This window comes from Anopheles ziemanni, chromosome 3 (assembly GCF_943734765.1).
Source record: "Anopheles ziemanni chromosome 3, idAnoZiCoDA_A2_x.2, whole genome shotgun sequence".
Taxonomy (NCBI): domain Eukaryota; kingdom Metazoa; phylum Arthropoda; class Insecta; order Diptera; family Culicidae; genus Anopheles; species Anopheles ziemanni.
The window spans coordinates 59,869,455-59,894,831 of NC_080706.1; the positions used below are offsets into that span (position 1 = coordinate 59,869,455).

General features: G+C 44.0%; 1 protein-coding gene across 1 annotated transcript; it reads left to right on the top strand.

Annotated features, from left to right (window-relative positions):
* Positions 1 to 1,073: 1,073 nt before the first annotated feature.
* LOC131285145 (uncharacterized) lies at positions 1,074 to 23,497 on the top strand. The gene is made up of 10 exons (XM_058314005.1): positions 1,074 to 1,119; positions 6,467 to 6,520; positions 9,647 to 9,792; positions 14,975 to 15,335; positions 15,412 to 17,427; positions 17,495 to 17,709; positions 17,805 to 18,087; positions 22,865 to 23,015; positions 23,112 to 23,231; positions 23,308 to 23,497. Exons 1-10 carry the CDS (start codon positions 1,074 to 1,076, stop codon positions 23,495 to 23,497), a joined length of 3,582 nt encoding a protein of 1,193 aa, XP_058169988.1.
* Positions 23,498 to 25,377: the final 1,880 nt, after the last annotated feature.

The window sequence follows — 25,377 nt, forward strand, 5'->3', positions numbered from 1 at the left end:
CTATTTTGTAGCGGGCCTCACATGGCGTATTGATCCAGAGCAGAATCCGTGGAAAACACCTCCAGTGACGTTATGCAATGTCTAGTGCTGGTACCAAAAGCGGCAAGTATAAGCATGATACTGGCAAGGAATTTATTTTATTCTATGAATATAAAATTATCTCTTAAAGAAACTTCCTCTAGCCGTCAAACTACTGTCGTAACGTAGTCAAACCGGCTTTGCCTCTTACCTTTGAAGATGGAATTTATAAAAAGAATTTTGTTCGGATCTTTTTAAAAATATTAGAGGAAAAAGGGACGAAGACCTTGAGTAATCTCAGTCGGGTAACATACGAAAAAAGAATCTGCTAGCGGTTAAACGTAGAATCGGATTACGGCGTACTTATTACAGAGTGCTGCCCAACAAATCTGACAAAACTTCGGCCCATATCACTGCGTCAAAAGATAAGCTCCCCAATAAATCTTTCCTCGGCAGTTTTTCGGCTACTGTTTGTTTCGAGCGAAGACTTCAAAACGAACATATCTGCCGATAAGCCGTGATACAAATCCTTCTCGGATTATTATCATGTACGATCCGGTCATACTGGCCCCCTTTTATACCCTGCTAGAGTCAACCGGCTCTAAATCTGTAAGATCTAGGAGTTGCAGCTGGTTGGATGGTTGTGGAAACATATTCTTAGTGGGAGAAGGAGCGGTGCGTTTTGTCAATATCATTACCGGTCTTGTTTTCTGGCAATTTTGTTGGTGTTCTGCGACGAAAAGGTAATCAAACCTTTGGATGGCTGAGGTTGGAGGGATAGGTCCGCATAGAAAAAAAAACAGTAATTCATATCCGTCTGGTATGTTATGGGCCTATGAAGTATCCCATTTTTTTCCCGTCTCTTGTACCGTTTCGTCAATTTCATAACATACGCACGGTCCAACGTCGGTCACATTCCGGATGCCCCACCAGGACTAAAGTATCGGTATCATCGGGGGGTCTTTCTATATGTTTCTCCCATTTCCGTTCGACAACAACCTAACTTCGAGGAGATCAAGCGGGGTAGCGGCTCATGTGGAGATGAGCGAGAAAAGATGAAGAAACATTATCTATACGGTGAAGGATCTAAGCCACCAAACTGTAAGATTTAGCTGTAGGGTATTGGCGCTGGTAAGAATTGCTTGCAAGGGACAGAAATTAGAAGAGAAGCGAAAAAGTAATGTTGTAAAAGGACTGTCGTCGTTCGGTCGCAAAGAAAAAAGAAACTCATGATGATACTTAAGATTCTTCGCATGAGCAAGAATTTTGTTCGAGGACTTAAGCGGATTCAATAAATAGTTACGATAGGTAGCTCCGGAAATGAGAAGTATTTTCGAAAGGCTAGTGTCGGTACCTGCACGCCTGAACTGGAGGGTTTGGACCAAGGCCAGCAGATGTCGCCATCGTACCGCGTCCTTGAAGAACCGTAATTTGGTTCTGCTCCAGCAAACGTTCCGAAAGTGCCATCACTGCTGGACGCCAACAGCAAAAAGTTAAATATCTGGAACACATCACATTTTTCGGGTCGCAAAATGGAGTCCTTGGCGGGGAAAGACAAAATGCGTGATGACAAAGAAAATTATGATTATTATTGAATCATTCTTTCTCCGAGAGTCTCTCCCAGCAGGAGATGGGGAAGTAAATCCTTTCCGGGCAGTTTTTATGTTGATTCGATTCGGCTTTCTCCCTTCTGTATACACTGTGGCCTTCGGTTTGCGGCTGTGGCTGCCCAACTGTTAGGCTTAGCCAACACTTTCCTCCGATCTTGGGGGTGTTTTCCGTCCATTGAGGGTCGATTCAGGCGAAGGGTGTGCTGAGTTTATGTAAATAGAAAAAGGAAAAGATTTACCACACTTATTGGGTCGAGTGATAAAAACACGCCCGAATCGGGCGGTTGGGCTCGTCTTGGTCGCGATAATCGGGGTGATAAGGATACAGGCGACGCAGTGTCTGCAAACCGAGCGCCGTCGAGGGTAACAGTCTTGCGAAGGGCGCCTTGATGTTGAAAAACCCGAACCAAAATCGAAAGACTGAATGCCTGTTTATCCGTGCCGTTGGAGAAAGAAAGAATTTCCTACAAAAGCACGAGGTGATCCACTGAATCTCCGTTTTTATTTCGCAGCACCACGGATTTGGAGCTCTGTTCCGGAGATACATTAAGCATAATTTATCGCTTTATTCAATGGTGCGGGTGGACTGCGATCGCTCGACGGTTGACTTCTCATCGGTGTTTTCGTGGTTTTGGCGAAAAGTTGAGTGATTTCAAAACCCCGTCTTCCCTTTTGCGTACTTGACGCGATTCCTGCCGGCAGTCGTTATTGCCTCTTCTGCCATGGCTTGTTCTCGAGGAAAGACTGTCCTCACGCTGCCGCTGGCGAGGGGGGGAAACAATTTATGTAATAATAAGAGTAATAACTTGCAGAAACTCCGACTCACCGAGATTTATCTGCCGGTTTCACCCATCCTCATTTCATCCAGTGGAAATATGGTTGGAAGCTCTTTATTTCCGCAACAGCAAGGTGCGCGAAAAAACGAATTATGAGTACTTACCGTGTTGTTCGAAGTTTTTGCGAGTGACAACAATTGTTGCGAAAGAATAATGATGCGCTATATTTCAACACATTGATTTTGCGTTGCTGTTTTTGTTTGCTTCCATTTTGGCGCTTTGTGACGCCAGATGTGACGACCGAAGCGGATGGTGGAAAACCAGAAACCCGAGAGATTCCCTCGATTTTCCAGCGCTCAGGGCCACAGCTACGGAGACACCATAGGTGGCTTATTGGATGCTGTTTTTATATTTTGCTGGATGTTTGTTAGCACGATGGAACACATTTATTTTTTCTATAGAAATCACGACTCGTTCGTGGGTAGATTTAGGGTCGGTACGTGATTACATTTCTCAAACGATCGAACGTGAAAAGTCTGCATTCGAATGTTCGGTGAAACCAATACGGTAGACAATGGTTTTCTGACAGCTCTAATTGGGGAGTGTGATTTTTGTCTAATGTGTTTCTGAGCCTAATATGTCTCCTGGAGAATATTTGTCTTGATGGTTAGTTCTAGCATCTTGTGGCAATCCTTGGAATTGGTTGAATTATTCTCTACCATACCAAAATCAACCAATACCAAAATCAAATGGAACGATTTTTTCCAGTTAATTTGTTAATTTACAGTTAAATTCAAAACAACATTTGGATTGAATTGTTAGATTTGCTATCATTTTTGCTTCGTCTACTTATTAACATACTTATTAATAGTATACGGTATATCGACAAAAATAGCAAAAAAATATTCATAATTCACTAGTCTGTACATATAGCTTTGGAATCTATTTCATTGGGTTTGAGATGCGGATTTAATATCCATTTTCCCCAAACAAAGAGAAAGCAATCTCCAAGGGCACGTGATCCTTGCTTACTGCATCCCGTAGCTACGATGTACACGTACATGCTTTGTCGCCATTCTATTGATACCACATTCCCACGATAAAACAACCATTTGTCAGTCCCAACCTGCGGGAGTTACTACACCGGGAGTTACTATGCTTCCGCTGAGCGCAATAAAAGCTAACCCATTCGATCCCCGTTCGACCATCGGCACGCACCTTGGAAGAAATAAAACTCACCACACGCCATTACCGGAACCAACCGTGGTCCGTCGTTACGTTGTGGTCAACACCGCCGTGGACAACTCCGGTCGGTCACGGTGGGAAGATTCGCCTGCCCGGATGCCTGCCGTCGACGACCACAGTCGTTATTGTCGGGACAAATATGTTAATGACTGTCAGTGCGTAAAATTGATTGTCTATAAAAGTCTATTTTAATGAATTTTTACTGTCCGTAACGGTCGACGGGGGAGTAGACACTGCACTTTTGCACCTTGGTAATGGTCGAAGGGCTCTGGTTTTGCCCAGAGCAAGTGGTACCAGGGGCAAGCAAATTGTTGTTTGAGGTTTTACAGATGAAATACTACTTACGAGCGAGGCATCAAGAGATTCGGTGACTATCTTCCGGGTCGATCCGGAAGGTGTAATGCATTAAATTTTATGTGTGACTATTAATCTGACCACTTTGTCTCTGCTTCTCAGGTCGATTGTGCTTACAGCTTGAAAAGGGTTTGCGGGTGGATTGTTTTTTCGTTTCGCCTAGTGGATAGGTAATTGAATTTGTGATTGCGTACGGGCGCGGGCCCATGCAACATGTTGCCACTCGTGATCGTGATGTAAAATGCAAATTCGCTCAATTTCGATGGCGTGCAATTAAATCGGCGAACCACTCGAAATAAATCGGTTTCTGGTTTCGTAGGGCTGGGCCGGTTCGCCACCCTTCGGATGCTGTTGCTTTCTTGCTTGTTGTCTTCTGCTGGCATGGAGGGCTTTTGGCGCAACCAACCGAGCTCGAGGTGCTGGCGATGAGGAGACGTTACAAATGATGTGTAATAAGAACAAGCCCATGTGTAAATGGAATCAATTCCGGGCCGTATATTGCATTTCGCGCACATGGATCGATAGTGAATCGTGCTCCTTTGGCGCTTTCCCACACGCCACGATTGGAGGAAATGGTATCCATTTGTTGTGCGTACATGTGGTGTTCCGTTGCTGCTGGCGAAAGAGTATGGTGCTGAAGCAATGAGGCGCTGTGATTGTGGGAGCATCCTTCGCCGGTGGCAGTTTCCATTATGGTAAGCTCGAAGGTCGGAAGGAAAATGTAATCAGGGGAAAGCCATGCTTTCATCGTACCACCTTCAAGAAGGACTGCGGAGGCGCTACATTGTCTGCAATCCGTCACCTACACATTGTTTGTTTTTTCTCGCTCGAAGCTATGCCGATACAGCTGAAGGTTACACTTTAGGACCATGGAGAAAAAAGGCAGATAGTCCCTTCTGTTGTCCATATTAGATGTTATAAATATAAAATGTAAATAGTGATTTCAATAAATAAAACCCTATTTACATATCCCGGCCTGCGTCACAGGGAGGGAATCGCCGAGTGGATAGTGTTAACATGATGGAACTCCCGCTGCTCCGTATCGGAGAATTTTCACTCGCATTCAAATGAGACACCATAAATCTTGCCGGTTTCAACACGTCCACCCTGCTGCACGGCCGGGGAAGTAAAAGCCCGGTTCGATCGTGCCCCGAACCGGCCATGTTCTAGTTCTACTGCTGCCGGGAACAAGTCACAAGGTTCGAGGGCGATCTAAGGAATGAATAGAATCCTTCACTTCTGAGCTCGACGAAACGACCAATTTCCGACCAGCGGAGGGTGAGTAGCAATTGGTACCGAACAAGCACGGTACTGGAAGTATATGGGGGCAACCTTGTGTCTTTTGCTGCAGCGAATTGTCCGTACGTGTGGAATGGTTCTTTTTTCTCCACGGTGTATGAAATTTGCTGCGGTACTCTTGGGCATTGAATGTCGCTGGCTAACGAAAACGAAGGGTTGCGAAGGGTGGCTTAAATCGACAACGAGGTTGGATCTAGCGGCCACACATATACGTCAGGTAGTCCCACAGGGGGAGATGAAGACGGTTTCCGCGCGTGAAGCCCATCCACATTTCACGTTACGACACCGACGGGCTAGATCCAAGAACTCCAAGCGGCGACAAGCTCGTTTAGGCAACGGATCTTGGCTCGATCCGGCGGATCTGGTGCTTTCGCTTTCACTGACGGAAAAGATATTGGAATCAACTTCTAGCTGTACCTTTGATTTATAGCCGGAAATTGATTTGATTTGCTCCTTCCGTGCGGTTCCTTCTTTGCTGTTGTGGCTTAGGCCAGGCTTTCCCGGTTGTCGATTCCGGGGAAAGTTTCACAGCGAAGGACTTATGTGCCAAAGTCGTCGATTCGTTTTTTTCACCCTCGCTCCTATCTGGCTCCATCCTTGGTTACCGTAATTTGTCGAATTTATGTGCGAGGTAGGCAGTGGAACAACGGGGGAAGCGAAACAAATTGTTGTACCTGTTTGAATGCGAGGCTGGTTAGTGGATTCTGCGCCGGCACAGCGGTAGCTCGGTGGATTTGTATAGAATTTCTACCAAACCCGTCGGCAAATAAAGCCAGAATCTTGAGACGTCAGGCAGCGTAGCCAGAGTTCGGTGCGAGAAGCGCTTAGCGTAAGTGAAATCTATGTTCGTCCATTTGGGCTTTGCGCAAAGGTGTGAATATTTGTATGCATAGAATTTCCTTTTTTCTCCACTTCGAGCAACACTTTTCCTACAATATATCACCATTATGTATGAAAATTTAATGCCAAGTAGTGTGCTGGGATGATTGTATTGCATTGTTTGATGATGTTTCATAGGAATGGAAGAAAAATCTTAGGAAATAAATAACAAAATGTACGAAAGGAAGGATACAGGAAGGATAAAGGAAGGATGCAGTGTGGACTTTTTATGGTGCCATAGTCAAGTATGAATTGTAATTCCCAAATCTCATGTATTCGCCGAAGGTACTCTGTCAAAGTACGTTAAGATTTATTGTGGAACGTGTAAAGAACTTTATGTGTACGTTTTGTTTTAAACCACGCTGCACTCTAGTTGTGTAATAAGTATGTTGTATACCGGTGTTCATTGAATATTAAAAAGTTAATAATTATGTTTGGGCAATGATCTATTCAATGAATTGCAATTATGTTCTCTAGTGGTATGCTTTAAAACAAAATGCAGTTCGATAAATATTTTCAGAGCTTTCAAACTTTTGTGTGCCTTACGAATCTTTTGGAGGGTTCAATCTTACCAGGCGAGATAACTTTCGTTCTGATTGATTTATGAATCTTTCATGAATTTTCATGATCCTTTGATGTGTGAGGATCCAGCAACAAGAAAAGCATTAAAAAGGAGATTTTTCTCTAGCATTCTTCGTGACTCTTTGGGCTTAATTAATCTTTTGTTCAACGATTCATCAAACGTTACAGTTCATTAAACTTACAATCAATGCAAAAAAAATGATTAAGATTCATGCCAAATCTGTATTAAACAATTCTAATTACATTACTTATTTTATGAATCTATTGATAAAATCACATATTCATATTCCAGTTCTGATTTGATATTTTGGGATATTTAAAAAAAATACCATTCCACCGTAGCGAAATAACTTTTGTTCTCAGATCTAGTATGTTTTTTTAAAGAAAAACAAATAGAAATATATCATAAAAGTAAACAATGAAAAGTATGGTCATTGTAAATGAATGAATGTTTATGAATTTTTAATCAAAACCTGCGGTTAGCCTACCAGCAAACAGAAAATGAACTTTAAATTTGGCTGCTCTTGCATCAAAAGCCAAAATTAACCTCCCACCAATGTGGATCCCATCAACATTCCTTGGAATAGGCTGTAATTAACGATCGCGTAATAAAATACAGTCATCATCAAAAGCAACAAATACAGGCGTAATTGAAATTGATACGAAATCATTTGGAATGATTTATTCTTTCAATAATCCATCCCTAACAGCGGTGGCGTTGCGTTTTTTGTGTTTGTTTTGTTTCTTCACTTTCATAAGGCTAGCAAATTGTGGAAAAAAATCAACACCGCGTTCCTTGCCCCGCTCTCCGCAAGGGTTGCCACAGAACGGAAATGAAACCCAAACATTTTGGTATTACCTTTCAGCGTCCTGTCGTGTCGGCTTCCTTCTCATCCCTCTTTGCTGGTGCGTCTCTGGTCATTCGGGAAAGGGTTTGAGTATTTGTGTATTGTTTGCAATGATTACGGCTTAATAAATTTCACCTCATCGAGGGGTTGGGTTTGCTGGTACGAGCCTCGTTTGGGGCACTGAGGGATGGCGAGCTGGAGTGCTTGCTGGACGCATCCAAACGTGTTTAAGGTTAATATGACCGTAAATCATGAATATGAATAACTAGCTTGACGCCCCGGCGTTGCTCGGTGACGAAGGGATTGTGAAAAGTATTATGGTTTTGACTAATACTTGAAAGATATGTTTGAATTTAATAGTTACAATAACGACATATTTAAAATGTTTGATATTTCATCAATTTCCACTTGATGTATAAACCTTAGGGTAGCTATGTTGGATACACCTTGACATTTGTTTACATGCTTGTTTTGTCTGTGTTAGTAAAACTGAGTTTCAATTGTAAAATTTAGATGATTTTATTACAAAATTGTGATCAAACAAACCTTCAACAACATCTGCAGTACTTAAACTTAATGTGTGAAAAGTTTCAGAAGCGACGGGTCAATATTGGTTGAGTTTTTAGTGTACATAGTACTCCATACATAAAAAAAAGCTAAAATATGTAGTAGATATGAGGTGGAGAAGCAATGGAGCAAACTTTTGCTTACTAGGGCTGGTCGAAAGGACCCGAAAGCCAGTCATTTTTGCCAACGGCGGTAGAGTTGGTAGGCATGGAGATCGAACGTGTGGAAGAGTTTGGATAGGAAACTGTAGTATGAAATATTTTGCGATGGACAGAATACTAACAAATAAAGCAATGGAAATCTTTATTAAAATAGAGACAGCATTGAGTAAGCTTACCATAGCAAAAAGGATTGAAATCAATTATATAAATTTAACCAAATCGAAAAAAAATATAAATGATAATTTCAAAAACACTTTCGCAAAAGGTGCCTCAATGGCATATTGGGAAAATGCTGTAGGAATTACATTGACAATGAATCTAGGTTTACATTACGTCAGCATAAAATACAGTGAATTACGGAATTTTAGACAGCACGTGTGTTGCTCGCGACAAAAGTGCAACAGTCAATGTTCGGCTCCATAAATTGGGGTTGATTTGAAGTGGATGCATGTGTGTATTTAAACAAAACGCACTGACGCAAACACTTGTCGATAGGACATCGAACGAACTTCCCCTGCTCTGCATGGACCATGCAGGGTATTAATCGTCGTATCATTACCGTTGCGTGCGTTGGGCAAACATCCATCCTTTGCTTGCAGCTCTTCCGGGGCAGTGTCCGCCATGGGGAAAAGCGGATGTGTATGGCCACCAGCAGTGTCATCGTGCAAAATTCAATTTAATGAAAACGTGGAATCTACCCAAAAGCAGATCCCCTATTCTAAGCCTACGTTTCGCAGGGGATGTCAGAAACGAAGGGGTAACGTAGGGAAGTTCAAAATTTTCCTCGAGGGTCCTAGGGGCCGAGATTCTTTCGGTGGACGGCTACGACGCGGCCTGTTTATCTGCCCTCGTATGCTGGTACCGTATGAATTATGTAACGAAAACAATAGAATTTGAAATTTATGCATATTTTGCCACCATCCGAACGCGTTCTCCCTGCCGAAAAATGGGTGACAAACATGAAAGGCGTCGCAGCAAAGTGCGGAAAAGTGCGAACTAAGCCGAGGAATTTCCGTTGACAACGGTTACAATATGGAAATGGTCGTAGACGAGAGGATGCACACGCTGAAAACCTCCAACATGTCCTGCCGGCTTTGCAATGTGTGAGGTTTATGGAGCTGAAAGGCTAAAACGAAAAATAGTCCGAACGATTGGCTGAAAGGTTTTACGACGCCAAAGAGGTGTTTTAGAGACAATGGCTGTCGTCACAGTTGTTCAGAGAATCTAACAGTATCAAAGCACGTTATAAGCGCGTATTTTACTTGCACCACGACGGTATCGCTTTCATCGCTTTACTAACACCTTATGGTTGTTCATTTCTTTTCAGATATCCGTCTGTGATGACTACAGCTTACCGATTGACTTTGTAAAGAAACGACCGTCCAGTTTTGATCCTTGCCTCGTTCAACATATACCAAACAATTGGGCCTCACCGAGTCCACAGTCAGATCACGTAAGTATGGGCTTCCGCTATCGGTCCAGCAAGGTTAAGAAACTCCATAGATGTCAGAGGTAAAACAATTGCAAGCGCATTACAAAATGGTGTGAGCTTGCAATCAATGCTAACGTAAAACCAGCAAATGGTAAAGATATCTTGCTGGAATACTGTGAAATGGAGACACCGTTTAATCAGGAACACTCCACTTTCTATCGTTCACCGCACTTTGAAGAAGTTTCAGCTACGATTACTTCGGCGAGGGCGTTGCGAAATCGCCCGTGGTGCAAATAATTACTTTTTAAATGGACAAAAAATTGAACTACCATAATTTAATTGAATTAGAATTTAATTAAAACGCAAATAAATTACTCTCCCAGTCGGGGCCCGGCTGTTGTTGCAGTCGTTGTTATTGTGCCGTCGGTGCCTTCGGTGTTGTTGCCAGGGGTTTCTGGTATGTTCCCACCTGAAGTTACGAAAGCCCACACCGTGCTGAAGGCTAGGTTTATTTGGTTGTGCGTCCAGAACACGTACCGTAGAAGTAGTATTAATGGGGCGCTCTTGAAGCGAGTCTCCCATCAGCTCGAACTCGTCGGGGGAAGCTAGACCATCTAGGGAAGCTGTTTGTCGCTGGGAACTCCACTGGACTCAGCTCAAGGGGTCGAGCGACGCAACGATATCCAGCGGTGATGCTACGCAATATGAGCTCGTAAATAAGTTATGAGAAGACGGTGTGCTGGCTCGGATGGCACAAAATTCAGTTGCTTTTGGAGTTTGATGAATGATTAATGTGAAGTAGTATTCTATCCATATGGAGGCGCCAGGTGTTTTTCGTGGTTCCAAATAACTGTATTCGCGTAGGACTTGTGAGCAGCTTATTTTTTTAAAATTTGCTTGCAGTTTTGTATTAAATGGTGATTATGGTTAGATTTAGGTTGATGTAAATAATAATTTCACGTGTTGTGTTATCAGCATACTTTACTCACGACATAAAATCGAATTTTGTCATATGCAAATTCATTGGAAACATTATTTTTTCGAATGTTTGAAAGCAGTTTTTATTATTTTTATTAAACTTTTGTTCTATGGATGTGTTAACCTCATAGCAATATCAACCAATTCGACGGATCGAAGCTCTTCAAATAAGATGGTTGTATTAAAGGCTGAACCACTCATATTTCGCATTACTCCTGGTATTACTCCTGTACAGGATTAAAGCTGCCCGATACATTCGCTCTTCCGCGATACATCGCCGAAGAAAATTAAAGCTTAATTGGATGTCAGGTAGATTTAGTTGGATTTGCACTGTGGCGAGCATCGGCTCCGTGACAGCGATAAGCAGCGCGATCTAATCGCCTCCGACAGATTCAATTCTTCGTCGTGCACACTCTATTACACCTGATCCCGGTCGAGTGGTGCACGGATGCGTACCGCTGGGGACCGGTGTTGGGCAGGTTTTTCTTTTTTTTTTTTTTACACAAAATTAGCGGTCGGAAAAAGTTTTCCCACTCAAAGCGAAACTCATTAGAGGACGGAGAAGACAATTTTTACCAGTATTAATGCAGACCGGAGAGAAAAGACCACCGTGACCCAACTAATAATAATAAAAATCAATATTCATGGAACTCAGCAAACTCGGAAAACAAAATCGACATCACAACGATGAAGATATTCCCATTGTTAATTTTTAAACCAAATCATTTTACCCCGCATCCAGAATAAATAGGCAAACATATAAAAGGAGCAAACTATGTTTTAAAAACCCATGTTTTGAAGGTCGACAGATTTGGACCAACCGCCTGAGTTTAGTTTTTACATTATTTTTCTACCATAGTATAATTTTGATAACTCCACCATTCTCAAGTCAATGTTGGGGTTAGAGATGGGACTAATCATCATTTTTTTAATTTAAAGCCAGTTTAGTCCTGTGGTAGCTTATGCTGCAAATGGCTTTGGAATACCCAACTTCAACCAGTTCAATTTGAACTCGGGCGGTTCAATTTAGCGTTTCAGTTTCTCTTTGCCATGTGCAGATTCATATATAGCCAACATGTACGTTATTGCTAAATAAAGTAACAGTATTGGCTCTTTGGACGGCGCTTTCTTTTTTCTCCCGTTTAGAACCATCCCACCACTTTTGTACGGCTGTGTTGTCTGGTGCTCCTATATGCTACAAATAACCTGAAATTGTTCGCATAGCATTGCCCGTACTTGTGTTTTGCCTACATTGTTTCCTTGTAGGCAATATCCAGCCGCAGCGAGTTTTCCGGCCGCCGTTAGAGAAACGTGGCGTTCCCGCTACTGGGGCTAAATGACCGGGAAAAACTTGTCCAACTAGCACACGGTACAGGTACCGATTGCTTATGACATCCGCGAGCACGTTCTTGCCACAGGGCGCAAATCGCCGATGCCCGGGAACGGAACGGAACGATTTCCACAACCAATGACGCGGATTTCAGAAGCACAATTTTTCCCATTACAGAGTCGATGGCTTCCTTTTCACCTCCTCCGTAGCAACAGCGGCCGCAGACTTCCTCTCACCAAATCGTCTGCATTCGCTAATGACGATCCATGGAACCTCACTTCGATCAATTTCGAGCGAAATCGAACGACCGACTAGTGACAAAAGAATTTTTCGTTAGAATGATTTTTTTTGCCTCGCAGAGAAGATTCGATTCAATACGCAGCACCGGATGGTGGAAGAGAAAGAAGTCCTTCCTTTTTTGCCATATTGTTATTGGTTTCATCTGATGTTGTTCCTTTGGCTCGGGAACCCCTACCGAACGGCACGATGAATGCACATTGTTACCATTTGCCAAATGGGATGAAGTGGATTCTTTCTCGTCTACTTTACCGGTCTGTTGGTGCAGTCTGGTCGCGTACTGAAGAGAATTGGCTAAGTTTCGAAGGGGAATGAGTTTTGGTATTTCGGTGGCATTTGAGAGAAAATTTGTTAATCGTTCAATATTGAGTTTTAAATATTTTGCACATCGTAGAATCGGGTGTGGCGCAGTTGCCAAGTAATTGGTAAAAAGCCGCGCGCACACGCTATTTATTGGAAGCACATCCAACCAGTGGCGATGGCAATCTTTGGTAATTCCTGCTTCGACTCGAGGGACGCTCTGTTGTCCAGATTACTCTCCTAGTAAGTCCTCTTGCCTCATACCGTAGGGTATTTTTAATCTCTCGTTTATTGTGACACTGTCGGTGAATACTAAATAGAAGGAAATCTCGAGAGCAAGCGATCGGCGGTTTGGCAGTAATGTTCAATAAATATTTCATAATGAGAACTCGAGGTTACATTCCAACCGCGAACGTGGAAAGCCAATTTAAATAACATTTCGTGAGATATTTTCCACAGCGTGGGGTTTCAACAATCCTGTCGACGTCGTGACCGTCTGCTAAATGAACCGAAGACTGTTTAGGTGAAAGCAAAGGCAGCCTCTCGGAAGAGGAGAATTTTAATTAAATATAAAAATATTTTCACCCACACAGGAAAGCCAAAATTCGCTAACGAGCGTTGCCGAAAATCGTTCACTCTGGTGCGTTGGGGAATGGATGAAAATCGGTTTTGAGCACAAAATAATGAACCGAAATCGTCTATTGCAAAGTTGTTACCGTAAGGGATCAAGTCGATACTTGGGTTTCAATTTAAATTTATGTAAATTATATTACATTTTTTCGAACATTCCTCTTTCCCTCCTTTCGACACGCATCCCCCGGGGTTGGAAGTTGTGTGTTGGCGCTCGGTGATAAAATCGGGAAAGTTTTGCAAAATATTTGAGCTCTGCGTCGAGCGATTGAAAACGTGTGAGAGATGTCATCCAGCATCGAACGCGGGCAGCACATCCTTTTGCGATCGGTGTCTAAATATTCATGAGCCTAATCGAATTAACCCGCGATGGAAAGAAATTTATTCAATTTCGCCTAGCACTGAGTTTCGCCGTGGACCAGCCAGCTCACGGTGACATTGTCAAGTGGGGGTTTAAAGTTTCGGTCTTCCGCACGCGAAATCGTTGTTATCAGCCTTTCGCTATAGTGGAGCCCCGCCGCCGCAGTTCTTTTTTATATTTGCAGATTGCATGTTTCTGTTTACACCATAAATTAAAATTGTCATAAATTATCCAGCGTCACTTCGAGTGTCGCGACGATGCCGGAATGGTTCTCACCGGAAGGATCAAGATGTCGCGTTCCGTACGCTTGGCGTGCTGTCAAGTCGAGTGGACAGAGGGTGGAGTAGGAAAAATACGGCTCTACCGGTTAGGAACCGTTGTTTGTTTATTTTTTAAAATATATTCTGAAAGTACACCGTTTTCCGGCCGGCCGAAATTGTGGCGAAGGATCTGCACCATTGACAATACACGGTGTGCAATACACACGGCGGTGACACGATGCGGTGTGGATCGCGTGAATGAAGCCCCAGTGGATTCATCAATTCTCACACGTGGGACTTGGTTGCGATGTTCATGGGACGCAGAAACCCTTAGGCATGTTCCGTCTGTTTCTAGCTTCCCTCCCGGCTTGCCCTCCTTCTACTTCTACTTTGGAGGAAGGCTGGCTGTTACGGTTTTTGGGGAACACACAGAAGATCAGCGTTTGGTCATGCAAGAGAGACACCTCGAGTTAAACGATTCCCTGAGGGCGATAATGTTCTGAACGCGTGAGGTGAGGAGATAATCGATTTTTGAAATGTTTATGGTCGGTTGCGTTGGGATTCGATAGAAGTGCCGTTACATTCGTACTGGCTTTTGTAGGATGAAAGATTATCGATAGTTTATGATCTGATGGTTTCGGATGGAACTTGAAAAAAAAGGTATATTTATTTTGCTAGAAACCAGAGAAAAACTGGAAATCTAAAGTCGGTTCTTACTCATATGAAAAAATGTTTGGGTTCTTAAACTAAAGAAACAATGTTTTTTCAGATATATTAGCATAAAACAAAACAGTTTGATAGTTGAATTTTCACTTATGTGAACTGCTAAGATTTATAGAAACTTTTAAATAAGATAATTTCTTTTGTTCAACTAAGCGAAAATGTCTTGGATCAATTTGATCTCTTAAAATGATTAAAAGTGGTTCAAAATTTCGCTAGTTTTTGAATATCAATTTGAAATCCAACAACATGTTAAATTTGTATTTTTATTGTTTTAAACAAATTCAAATATTTAACTAACTAAGGTTAATCAATCCCTTTTTCTAGGTTTCATTTCTTGAACCATTAATACTGCAACAACCCTTGTCAGCGGTTCCGACCATCAACAGTAACATACCGGGTATCGGACCGACATTATCTGGTATCCCGGCAACAGTTGGTACGATCAGTGGACATCCACCGACGCTTCCTCCACTTCCAACGACATCCGGTCCTGCGAACTGTGCTCCACAATCTGTTGACGCAGCGACAGCGGCCGCGGCAAACACCGTTGCCATCAAGACCGTAGAAGAAATCTTTGATACGCATCGCAGTTACAAGGCGACCGGACGCCACCGGACACGAAGCCGTGCCCGAAGGCCGGACAGCTGTTCGGAAGTCAAATACATTAATCAAAATTTTAGCTCAGGTAAGTATGGAAAAGAAGGAGTTTCAATCGGGGAGAAGTTCTAACAGAAGAGCTGCTAACCTTGTGTACTGTGCAGGATCATCGGCACCGATCACCTCAGAGGAAGAGGACAACGACGAAGAAGAGGACGAATTAAGCAAGATACCGGAGCTCAACTCCCCCGATAGTATTTCGGACGACTTGGTACAGCCTTTGCCGTTGCGCCAAAGTCCAATCAAAACAACCGGTCCGAACAACTCGATTCGAAATCCTTCTCCCTATTACTATTCTGATCTGTTGAAGAATAAACAACAACAGCAACTCGACCAGGACCAGGGCACTGATCAGCAGCCCCGTCAGGAGCCAGCAGAAGAGGAAGCCGATTCGAACAGGCAGACATCTGGCACTTCAGCTGCAGGAAATATTCGCCAAGCGCGAGAGGCTGGCGTTCGATACAAGAAGAGCAGTAGCCTAGACACGCCGGGCGCAGAGAAGGAAGTGTGCCTGCCAAAGCGGTACTCGATCACTGAAGAGGGCGTGCGAATAATTCGTTGCGATTCGCCCTCGACGACTACCTCGGACGATTCGGACTGCTCCGAATGTCGCAAGCGGCGCGCCTGGCACGCGCAAGCACTGGCCATTGCTAGAGCCAGCTGTAACATTGGACCCCTGCTCGATGCTAGTTCGATGCCACCGCACCGTTTGCTTGGTCCGGCGGCAGTCTGTGCCTGTGTGACGCCTGCCTACGGCGAGGATAACGATGAACTCTTCCGTCCGCGGAGCATCTTCTATGTGCACCAGCCGGGCGCCACAGACTGCGCTGACTGTTTACTGAGCGACCCATCCGTGCTACCGCCAGCAGAGGCGGGCACCGCCGACGACATGGCTAACGTGCGCACCCGTCAGATATACGAGACGGCGTTCGACTCGAAGATCACCCGCTCGGACGACGATCTGGACGAAGTGGACCGGATCACCAACCAGAGCGTGCTGCTGCAGCTGACCAAGAGCAATAGTAGCAGCGCCAGCAATATGGTATCGGCCAGCCAGAGTCGCAACAAGCGGCTCGATTCGAAGCGGACCAAGTCCGCAGCCAGCAAGACGCCTTCCAGCAACCCAGCTGTTTCCGCAGTCAACACTGAAGCGACGGGCGCCAGCGTAGAAGCCGGCAGTCAGGCCGAGCAGCTGTCACAGGACCTGCAGGAAAAGCTGCAGATTGACAAACAAATGGACAATATCGCCAACGCTAACTCCACGTCTTCCTCTCAGCTTCCTTTGCGCGGATACACACCGTCCCCTCCGTCGACCGCACCGCTACCGATGAAGTTCCCGGGCAAGCACGATCGGTTCTTCATCAACAGCATTAAGAGTGCCCCAAATCTTCCCGCTTCCAACGTCGGTGCACAGCATCCACGACTGAAGGACCTCCGGCTAGACATACAGCACGTGCGCAACAACGACGTTCCTTCCGGGAGCTGTGATGGCAGCATGAACGACGGCCCGTTCGCCCACAACTCGAAAGTCGGCGAACGGCCCCGATCGACGCTGTGTTTGGAGCCGGAGCGGGTTCTCGAGCTGAAGCGTGGCCATCGGTCCGCCCATCACCACCACGGAAAACAGCAGCAACAGCGTGGCCGTAATTTTTCCTCCACTGAGAGCATGGCGACATCAAGCAGCGGTGGCAGTATGGAGTCGCTAAAATCCAGCACCAGCGAGGGTAACCGGAGTACCTCGAGCTCCGACTCGCGCCACTCGTCTTCGCTCAGCTCGCACAGCTCCGACTCGGGGCCATCGATGGCGTATCCGCTGCGAGTACCGGTGGTGGTGCACAACAAGCTCAACATTCTCAGTCCTATATCGGACAAGTCGTCACAGGAGCCCGGTTCCGAGACATCAGATATTAACAATCGCAACAACAACTCCCAGAAACAGTCTCCCGTAGACGGGATGGCTACGGCGACCGGCGTTGCCGCCGGAACCGGTACCCTTACTTCCACCAAGAAGGATGTTGATGAATGTACCAGCGGAGCGGGGCTCATTGGTACCGAGGCTGTGAAGACGAGCGTTACAAAGAGACGTTCTGCGCCGAACAAAGCGTTGTTGGTGATAACCGGTAAGTCCAGATTAAGGCACCATCAACGTTTGAAAAGATGTAACGTTACAAGATATCGTATTTTTAGGACCTGAAATCCAAGGATCGGACAGCGGAATCTCACTCCACTCGCGCGAAGACCTCAAATCGCGTACGAACTTCCTCAACCTTGGCATTCAGCGAGCCTCGATGGGACTGGAGAAGCAGAACGATCATGGCAAGGTGGCCGCTCTTCCGCAGGACCTTCACGATCTTCCATTCGACATGCCAAAGCTACGCAGAAGACGTGCCCATTTGCAGCAGGTATGATATTTTAACCAGTTCAGTCCATGAACCCTCAAAAGTTGGCAGATTTTATGCATTCGTTTGCCATGGTTTCCTTCCTTTTCACCCTACAGGAACCCTGCACGTCGGGCAGTGTCACGTCGGTGGACGTAGGTGATTTACCCTTTGACATGCCGAAACTACGGCGTCGTTTGCGATTGTCGCAGAATCAGCAGCAGCAGCAGCATCAACTGCAACAGCAACAACAGCAGCAGCTGCTGCAGCAATCCATTCCAACCGTACCGTCTACCTCGGCGGCCATGCTCCTGCAGACGAGCACGGAATCTAGTGGCCTATCGCAGGCCTCATCCAGCTTGTCGATGCGAGACTCCGATAACAAGCTGGCCATGGGTGGAGGTAAGCATTGCTGGTGTCTACCGTCAAGCGTCTGCAAATAGATTGGCATTCCCTTTCTACCCGTTACAATCAGATTGTGTGTGTGTGTGTATGGGTGTGTGGTTTGGATGTGATATTTCAATCACCCAACACGGGAAACCCAACCCCATCCAAACCACGTGCACATGGTGTACATTCATTTTAATAATTAATTTCCAGTTGTGGCATATCGAGTAACATCGATTTCATCTTGTAGCACTTGGTGTTTTGGTTACGAATTGTAGGCGTCTGTCTAATGGGGAGTTCCTCCGTCGGGAGAACTCTTTGCTGGGAGCTGAGCTGATGTCGTATCGTTGTAATGACCATTTCATTGCGTCTAGATAAATGGATGAAGTATGTTTGTTCGAGGGAGACATCATCATCGATGCACGCGGGATGAAAAGAAACACTTCCAACGCTATGCGCTACCTTCAATAGAGGGTGTCCATGCATCATTAGGATGCTAACTGATTTATGACGGTAAAGGACGCACCTGTCACTCGGACGCAGGAACCGTCGAAAGGAACGGAGGGCGATCGCAAGTATTCAGTGGTCAAGCATGGGTTTGCATACAAAGACATGATAGCATTGCATTAAGATAGTTACACTGCGGTTTAAGCTATATCACTCTAGAAATTGTTTTACGTTTATCCTAGCTATGTGCGTCCGGAATGGCAGGGCATCCTAGCTAGGAATGCTTTTATTTTGAATCCATTTACCATATATTGCCTAGCAAAATGTAAACCGACTGAAGTACCTAAACCTAACTTTTTTAAGTAAAATCAGGTTGCTATATGGTTTTGTTGCTTTTGGATTCATTAAAAAATATCATTTTTTTTTTCATCATATCATAGGTTAAATTTATTATTAGCTGAATCAATTCCATAGTATAAGTTGCCCCCGGGTAATCTGGTTTGCTGTGTCGATGTTTTCTTATCTTTATAAAGACGTGATTTTAAAAATATTATAGAATCAATATGGCACTTAAGGCTCAGAACTTGAACATCGCGTAGTGGTCGGAACTATGTTGAACTCTTTGATCGGAACAAATATAGTTATTCTTTTTTTTTTGTCAGCCTAATGTGCCTCAATTGTATCAACAATGTATTGTATCAACTCCGTTTTTACTTATTTATGTATCTACATTTCTATTTGCTATTTTGCTAAGTAATCAAAATACGAAATCACTATAAAGTGGTCCATTCATAAAACCAAAGTGGCATGGTGAAGCATTCTGTTATCAACCAAAGACAAGCAGCAACATAATTAAAAACCACAATAGGATACAGTTGTTTTCGTTGAATTGAGTTGTTCAGAATGGGATTTTTCGACGCCATCCTCGTAAAATCTACACGCAACTCATAGGCACACCAAACAAAAGACCGATTGCACAAACGAACGAGACATTTAATTTCCATCTGAACTTAGGACTTCCTGTTCAATCGTTACCTTTGGCTACATAAGCTCACACATTCAGGCTCTCGGTTGGGTACGCAGTATTTGTAAATTATGCATCGAACTGCGTGTATTGTGGACTTACTGAACAGCCCAGCATCGCTCCTACCGAGTGTTCAGTGACGTTCCCTATTCCGTCGGAGTAGGGAATCGTTTCGCCTACGTGCCTGTTTGAAGTTTTCCTGCATCAACAGTAGGGGACTAGCAGGCTTTTCCTATGTCCGACGCGAAAGAGATGTGACAGTTTCGCCCTCCAAAAATTGACCAATACCCAATCGGTGTGTGTGTGCGGTGCGGGATGTCGCCAACGTTGTCGTTGGGGTACATTGTGATAAACAATCGTTTAGCACATTGTTTGCAGACATGTTTCGCTGACCCTTCGTATATCGGGAAATCGTTGCGCGGGAAAGGCGTACCCCACATGAAGTTTCCCAATTCCTCGGTAGTAGCTGCACAAGTTTTGTGGTTTCGTTCCCCCCATTCGTACAACCGTGTGCAGTTGGCAGGACTCTTTACCCAAGTGAAGGGATATGAGACCGAAGGAGGATGAGTTACGGTACAGCATGTTGTGAGTGAAAAATGTTGTAAACATTATCGCTCTTCTCTATCTCGATGGTGTGTTGCCGACCCCAACCAAAGTTCTTAGACGCGGCTGGACATGGAACAAGTTGACGTGATGTATTTAGCATTGGTATTTTTTTATTCTATTTCCCTCATGCTCTATCCAACTTGTTCGTTTCTGTTTTGTTATTTCCCTTCAACCAAGCCGTGACTCAAGTGGCGCGCTGGCGGTAGAAAGCCAGCCCACCGCGTGTGTGTAACATGTGTCGCAGCATCCGCACAGGTCACAGGATCGTTCGGGTGTCCGTCCATGCCGTAAACCGCGACCACGAGCGCCCACAACGAGTCTCCACGTAATTACTGCTTCACCGAGCAAGCAATTGTTAATGTTTAATGTATGCCCGCGCTGCTACCGCCTTGCAGTGCCGAACGGGAGAGTGTGATGTGAGAAATTTAAATCATAGAATCGACCAACCGTCAGCCGCACATGTGTGGGGAATAAATAATGAATTAATCAGTTAGAAAGTAATTGGCGTCCGAGAGCAGGGGCACCGCGCACGGTCATGTTCGGAGAGGGCGGATAATCGTGAAACCCCGATTGCCGCATTCCAAGCACGTTCGTGGAAATTTTTGTCTAGCTACGATGCGACCATTACGACAACGCCGACGACTCTCTTTGCTGCCGCTACTCACACTCCACAATAAACATGTTCAGGACGATGGCTGACGAAAGACGTGCATTGCAACCGATGATGTCAAACAATAACAATCAGCATTACCGCCGATAATCGCGATGGGGTTGGTTAAGGGTGGCAGGACTGTGCATTAGGTAGGATAGGGCAGTTGTATGTCGTGCGGGTTGCGGGGTCGTTTTCACTCAGCGAGGAAACATCTAATGACAACTCTACACAATTGCACGGATTATGCTAACCGAACCATGAACAAGACAATAGAGCCTCGTTGTGGTGCAATGCAATTAGCGATCGCACGAGCATGAGTCGACCATTAAAAGTGTTTTATCATTGTTTCATGAAAATACAATGATACTATGTCCGACTGGGGTTGGTTAAAGTTTGAAAATAGATAAGGAAAGAAAACAAATATTAGAAAGCTCAATTATTCTGAAATTATGTCCTTTCAAAATCAAAATGGAATAAATAATGCAAAAGATACTGGAAGGCCTAAAACGAATCTATCATCTTCGCGACTTACTAGAGTGGTTCGACTTCTGATTAAAAACTATAGCACAAAAACTGACAGCGTCGGATCATATTTTCGATCTTCTAAAGACAAAACTGAAACATACTAGGTATCGCGGATGTCCGATGTATTCTTATACACTTATTATATCGAGCCGTAGTGGAGATAATACAGTTCATCAGTGGCGTCTGGTGACAAAATGAGATGGTTGTGCACCTTTAAAAAAAGTAATACCTACTTAGGTAAACCAGCGTGATTTATTAGAACCAGAACGACATGACACACTACGACAAAGTTGGTCAGGATGTTAAGTGGAAGAATAGTTTGAGGAACCGTGAATGGTCTATTTAGTTCTGCTATGTTTGATTGCTACTTTTGAATCTTCCTGAAAAACGAATTTAACAGCTTATACACAAATTGACCGGTAATTTCACGCTAAATTGACCAATTGCATGAAAAATCTTTCGAATGGAAGTGTGTGCACCCGCAATATTACCCAGTCCAGCGTGCCTGGTTAAACATTTTTTAATTAGCTTTAAATTGTTGGCTGTATTTGCGTGTTTGTTTCCTCGATTTTATTCCATAGTTTTATTTTCTTCCAAATTCACTTCACGAACGTCAATATCTACTCGATAAATATATTCGCGGTTAGTCAATGTCTGTGAATCAAATTCTTATTTGGCAAGTCAAACTCACCTCAGGTCCAACCTGGGTACAATGTAATGTGCACAGGAAAGCCACCTATACATCGACAATTTCACATGGACGCATTCAACACATGCACGAGAGAACTAATGTGTACATATACGATTGGCTAGTGCACTGGCAGAAGTGCCCACCCGTAAACAAAACTGATCGACTTTCCAACTGGATTTTGACTCTTGCTATTAAGAAAACTAGCGCTTCTTCACCGTTCGTAATGAGAATGGTATTATGAGACTGTGGTTAAGAGAACTTAATTTTTCTTATTTGATTAAAGATGCTCGTTTGTAGCAGCGGTGCACCAGCAGAAGTGCCCAGCGCAACGTTGTAAAGCGTTAAATAGATTTTGAACGCAACTATTGCGGGTGGAATTTACAATACCATAACTAAACAAATAGTTTTGTGATTCTTTCTATAAATTCATGACTGTGCAGTGCACAGGTTGCTCAGGTGGACGAAACGCCACTGCAGTTCATATATTGACATATTAATTATTATTACGGGGTTTCCGCGACAGCCGAGCGGTAGCGCCGGTTAGAAAATCGCCCCATGAGCACCGGGGCTCACCACCTCGACGGCGTGGGTTCGAATCCCAAACGAGACCGTACTCTCCCCTATATGAGAGGACTGACTATCCACGTACACATAGGGTAAAAGTCTCGTAAGCCCTTAATGGGTAGAGAATGAGAATTTATTGTACACCGTGTTTTCGCCTCTAAAGCTACGATACCAATTTTCTTTTCGGGTCTAATACTACGAAATTCAAAACATATTCACGATTCTAAACATACAAAGTTTATTGTTTTATAAACCATGTGTTTTCTTTATATGATTACAACAGGTCTATTTAAACAAAGCCTTACCCTAAATCTGAACGAATGTGGCAGCAGACCGCCGAAAAAGTTCGGCACGCTCGACCTCGGGCTGAATCTGGGATCGAACCGCCCGCACGTGGACGTTATCGACGCTTCCATCCCTCTCGATCGTCAGGGGTAAGTAGTGGACAAGTGTCATTCATGAGTTGATGTATTCGATTTATGATCGCTGGCTCACCACTGAACACCTGCATCCCTTTCTCCACCCATCAGCTGGTACCATGGTTCCATCAGCCGTATCGATGCCGAAAAGATACTGCGTCCGCTGTCGGAGGGCAGCTTCCTGGTGCGAAACAGTGAATCCACACGACAAGACTATTCGCTGACCTTAAAGTAAGTAGATGGGCGCAAAGAAGGTGAATGCGGTGCACGTTTTGCCATTTGATGTTAATCACTCACCTTATTTCAGGAGCGCCAAAGGTTTTATGCACATGCGGATCCAACGGGATGCCGACTCGGGACAGTTCATTCTCGGACAGTTCAGCCGCCCGTTCCCAACCATACCGGACATGATACGGCACTTTTGTCTGAACCGCCTGCCCGTACGCGGGGCCGAGCATATGTGTCTTCTCGAGCCTGTCATTGCACAGATTCTATGAGCGGTGGACAACCGCCGAATTAGGAAGCACCACAGGTCCAGGACGTTCTGTCGCTTTTGAAGAGATTTTCGTGGACGGTAAGGAGCACGTTTTAGTCCCGATAGCTTTGTACATGCAACTTGTCGGTCAGTTTCATAGCAAAGTGAAGCAAGTGAAGCAATGCATACATACATTTTTAAACAGCACCTTTAACCGTTTGTCTACATGCTGATAATGCCTTGAGGTCCCGTGCCGTCCGAGCGCAGGATTCACAGTACGTGAAAGGTTCACACTTAATTGTTGATAGCAGCAGGAAAATTAAAGGCCTCAGTTAAGCCAAAAAGCATCATCAGAGTAGAAAGCAGAGCAATTTGATCGAGTAGTAGATGCTGAAACCCGTACGCGTTAGGTTTGCAGGGCATTACCAACAGAAGAATACTTTTGTTTAGCGAACAGATCCTTCAATTTCCTTACCGAATGATTGGTTTGCTGGGTTATCGTTTTGATTTCCATTGGTGACAATAATTGTTTTGTTCTGGAGAACAACGGAACGAGATGAAAGGAACGCATTTGGAGCGTTATCGAGCAGAAGTACGCATAAAGATAGCCCAGGTTAGATGAAAACGAGTTGGACAGAAATGATGAATGATTATGTCGGCTGAAGCATGGAATGTAGGGATGGGCTAAGAAGGAAAAAGGCGAGGAAAAATATATAAAGTGTATGTAAAGTATAAACGATGTAGCGCAGGTCGAAGGTGAAATGTCGTTTCAAATGTTGTGATATACGCGGTGTGGTTTTTATGTTTGATGAAATTCACTGGTTTCTTCCCCATTTCACGTTACATTAATTCTTCATAGGTTCTTTGATACGTCGATAAGTATGTGAATAGGTTGGTCGAAGCTGAATTGCGTTGGATCAATTATGAGGAATCAGGAGGTCGACGCAAATCGATACACTACAATCGGTTTCTAGAAATAGAGAAAGAAAGAAAAAGAGAGAGAGAGCGGATCAGAGAAGAGAAGAATAATGAAAAACGATGAGAGGCTAACTATAAACAATAATATTGTGTGGGATTACCGTGTTAGTAGAACCGAATGCCAAAGTAAAAAAGAACATACTGTGAAGCGCCTAGATTCATGACGAGATGAGCACCGTTTTCTTCCTTGATTCAGTTCCCAAAAGGCTATTTTAGAATCTGATCTCTAATTTGTTGGAAAGTCGATATCAGGTTTATACCGAGTGCAATACTACGCGTTAATAGCTCCTGGAACCGAACTTGAGGAAGCGCTGTAATAGTGTAGCTATAGACGATACATTTCTGTACTAGTGTAGCACTTTTCTAGAAGTGAGACAAGTTTTGGCCCCCAACAAGGTATTCGATTCGATACAGTCAATCTAAAATAAACTATCCCCAAAACGGTGCAATTAGCAGTACAGTGCAGCACCGAGGACTTTATATGTTACTATTCGTTTTTGCTATACTTTGAGGTACAAATCAAGAAAAGCTAGAAAAAGCTGTACTATTTCGACTTAATTTTATAATCTCCATTTATTTTCCTCGCAGTGGAAATTGTTTTCCTGCATTGATTATTCAACACCCTATAATTATCTCTTCTAGGAGGCTGAACGATTTGTATTCCTGCTATATTAATCGTAGTATGACAGCATTGCAGTACATTGTGTTGTTTATTACATGAATGAATCAGTTCAGTGGCGTAGTATAGGGTGAAAACTGTTCATTACACAGAATTCTCTCGGAAACTCTCATACACATATTAACAATCACGTAGTGATGCAAAAGGCTATTATAGACATTGATAAATATATTAAAAAAATATTTAAACATTTAATTTCATTCTTTGAATTTGTTAAAATAATGTTTCCGAAAAGAAATAAAAAG

Coding starts and splice junctions, on each gene's coding strand:
- LOC131285145 (XM_058314005.1), top strand. CDS start 1,074: ATGAAGAAACATTATCTATACGGTGAAGGATCTAAGCCACCAAACT. Junction 9,793..14,974: donor CGAGTCCACAGTCAGATCAC/GTAAGTATGGGC, acceptor CCCTTTTTCTAG/GTTTCATTTCTTGAACCATT. Junction 23,016..23,111: donor ATCCCTCTCGATCGTCAGGG/GTAAGTAGTGGA, acceptor TCCACCCATCAG/CTGGTACCATGGTTCCATCA.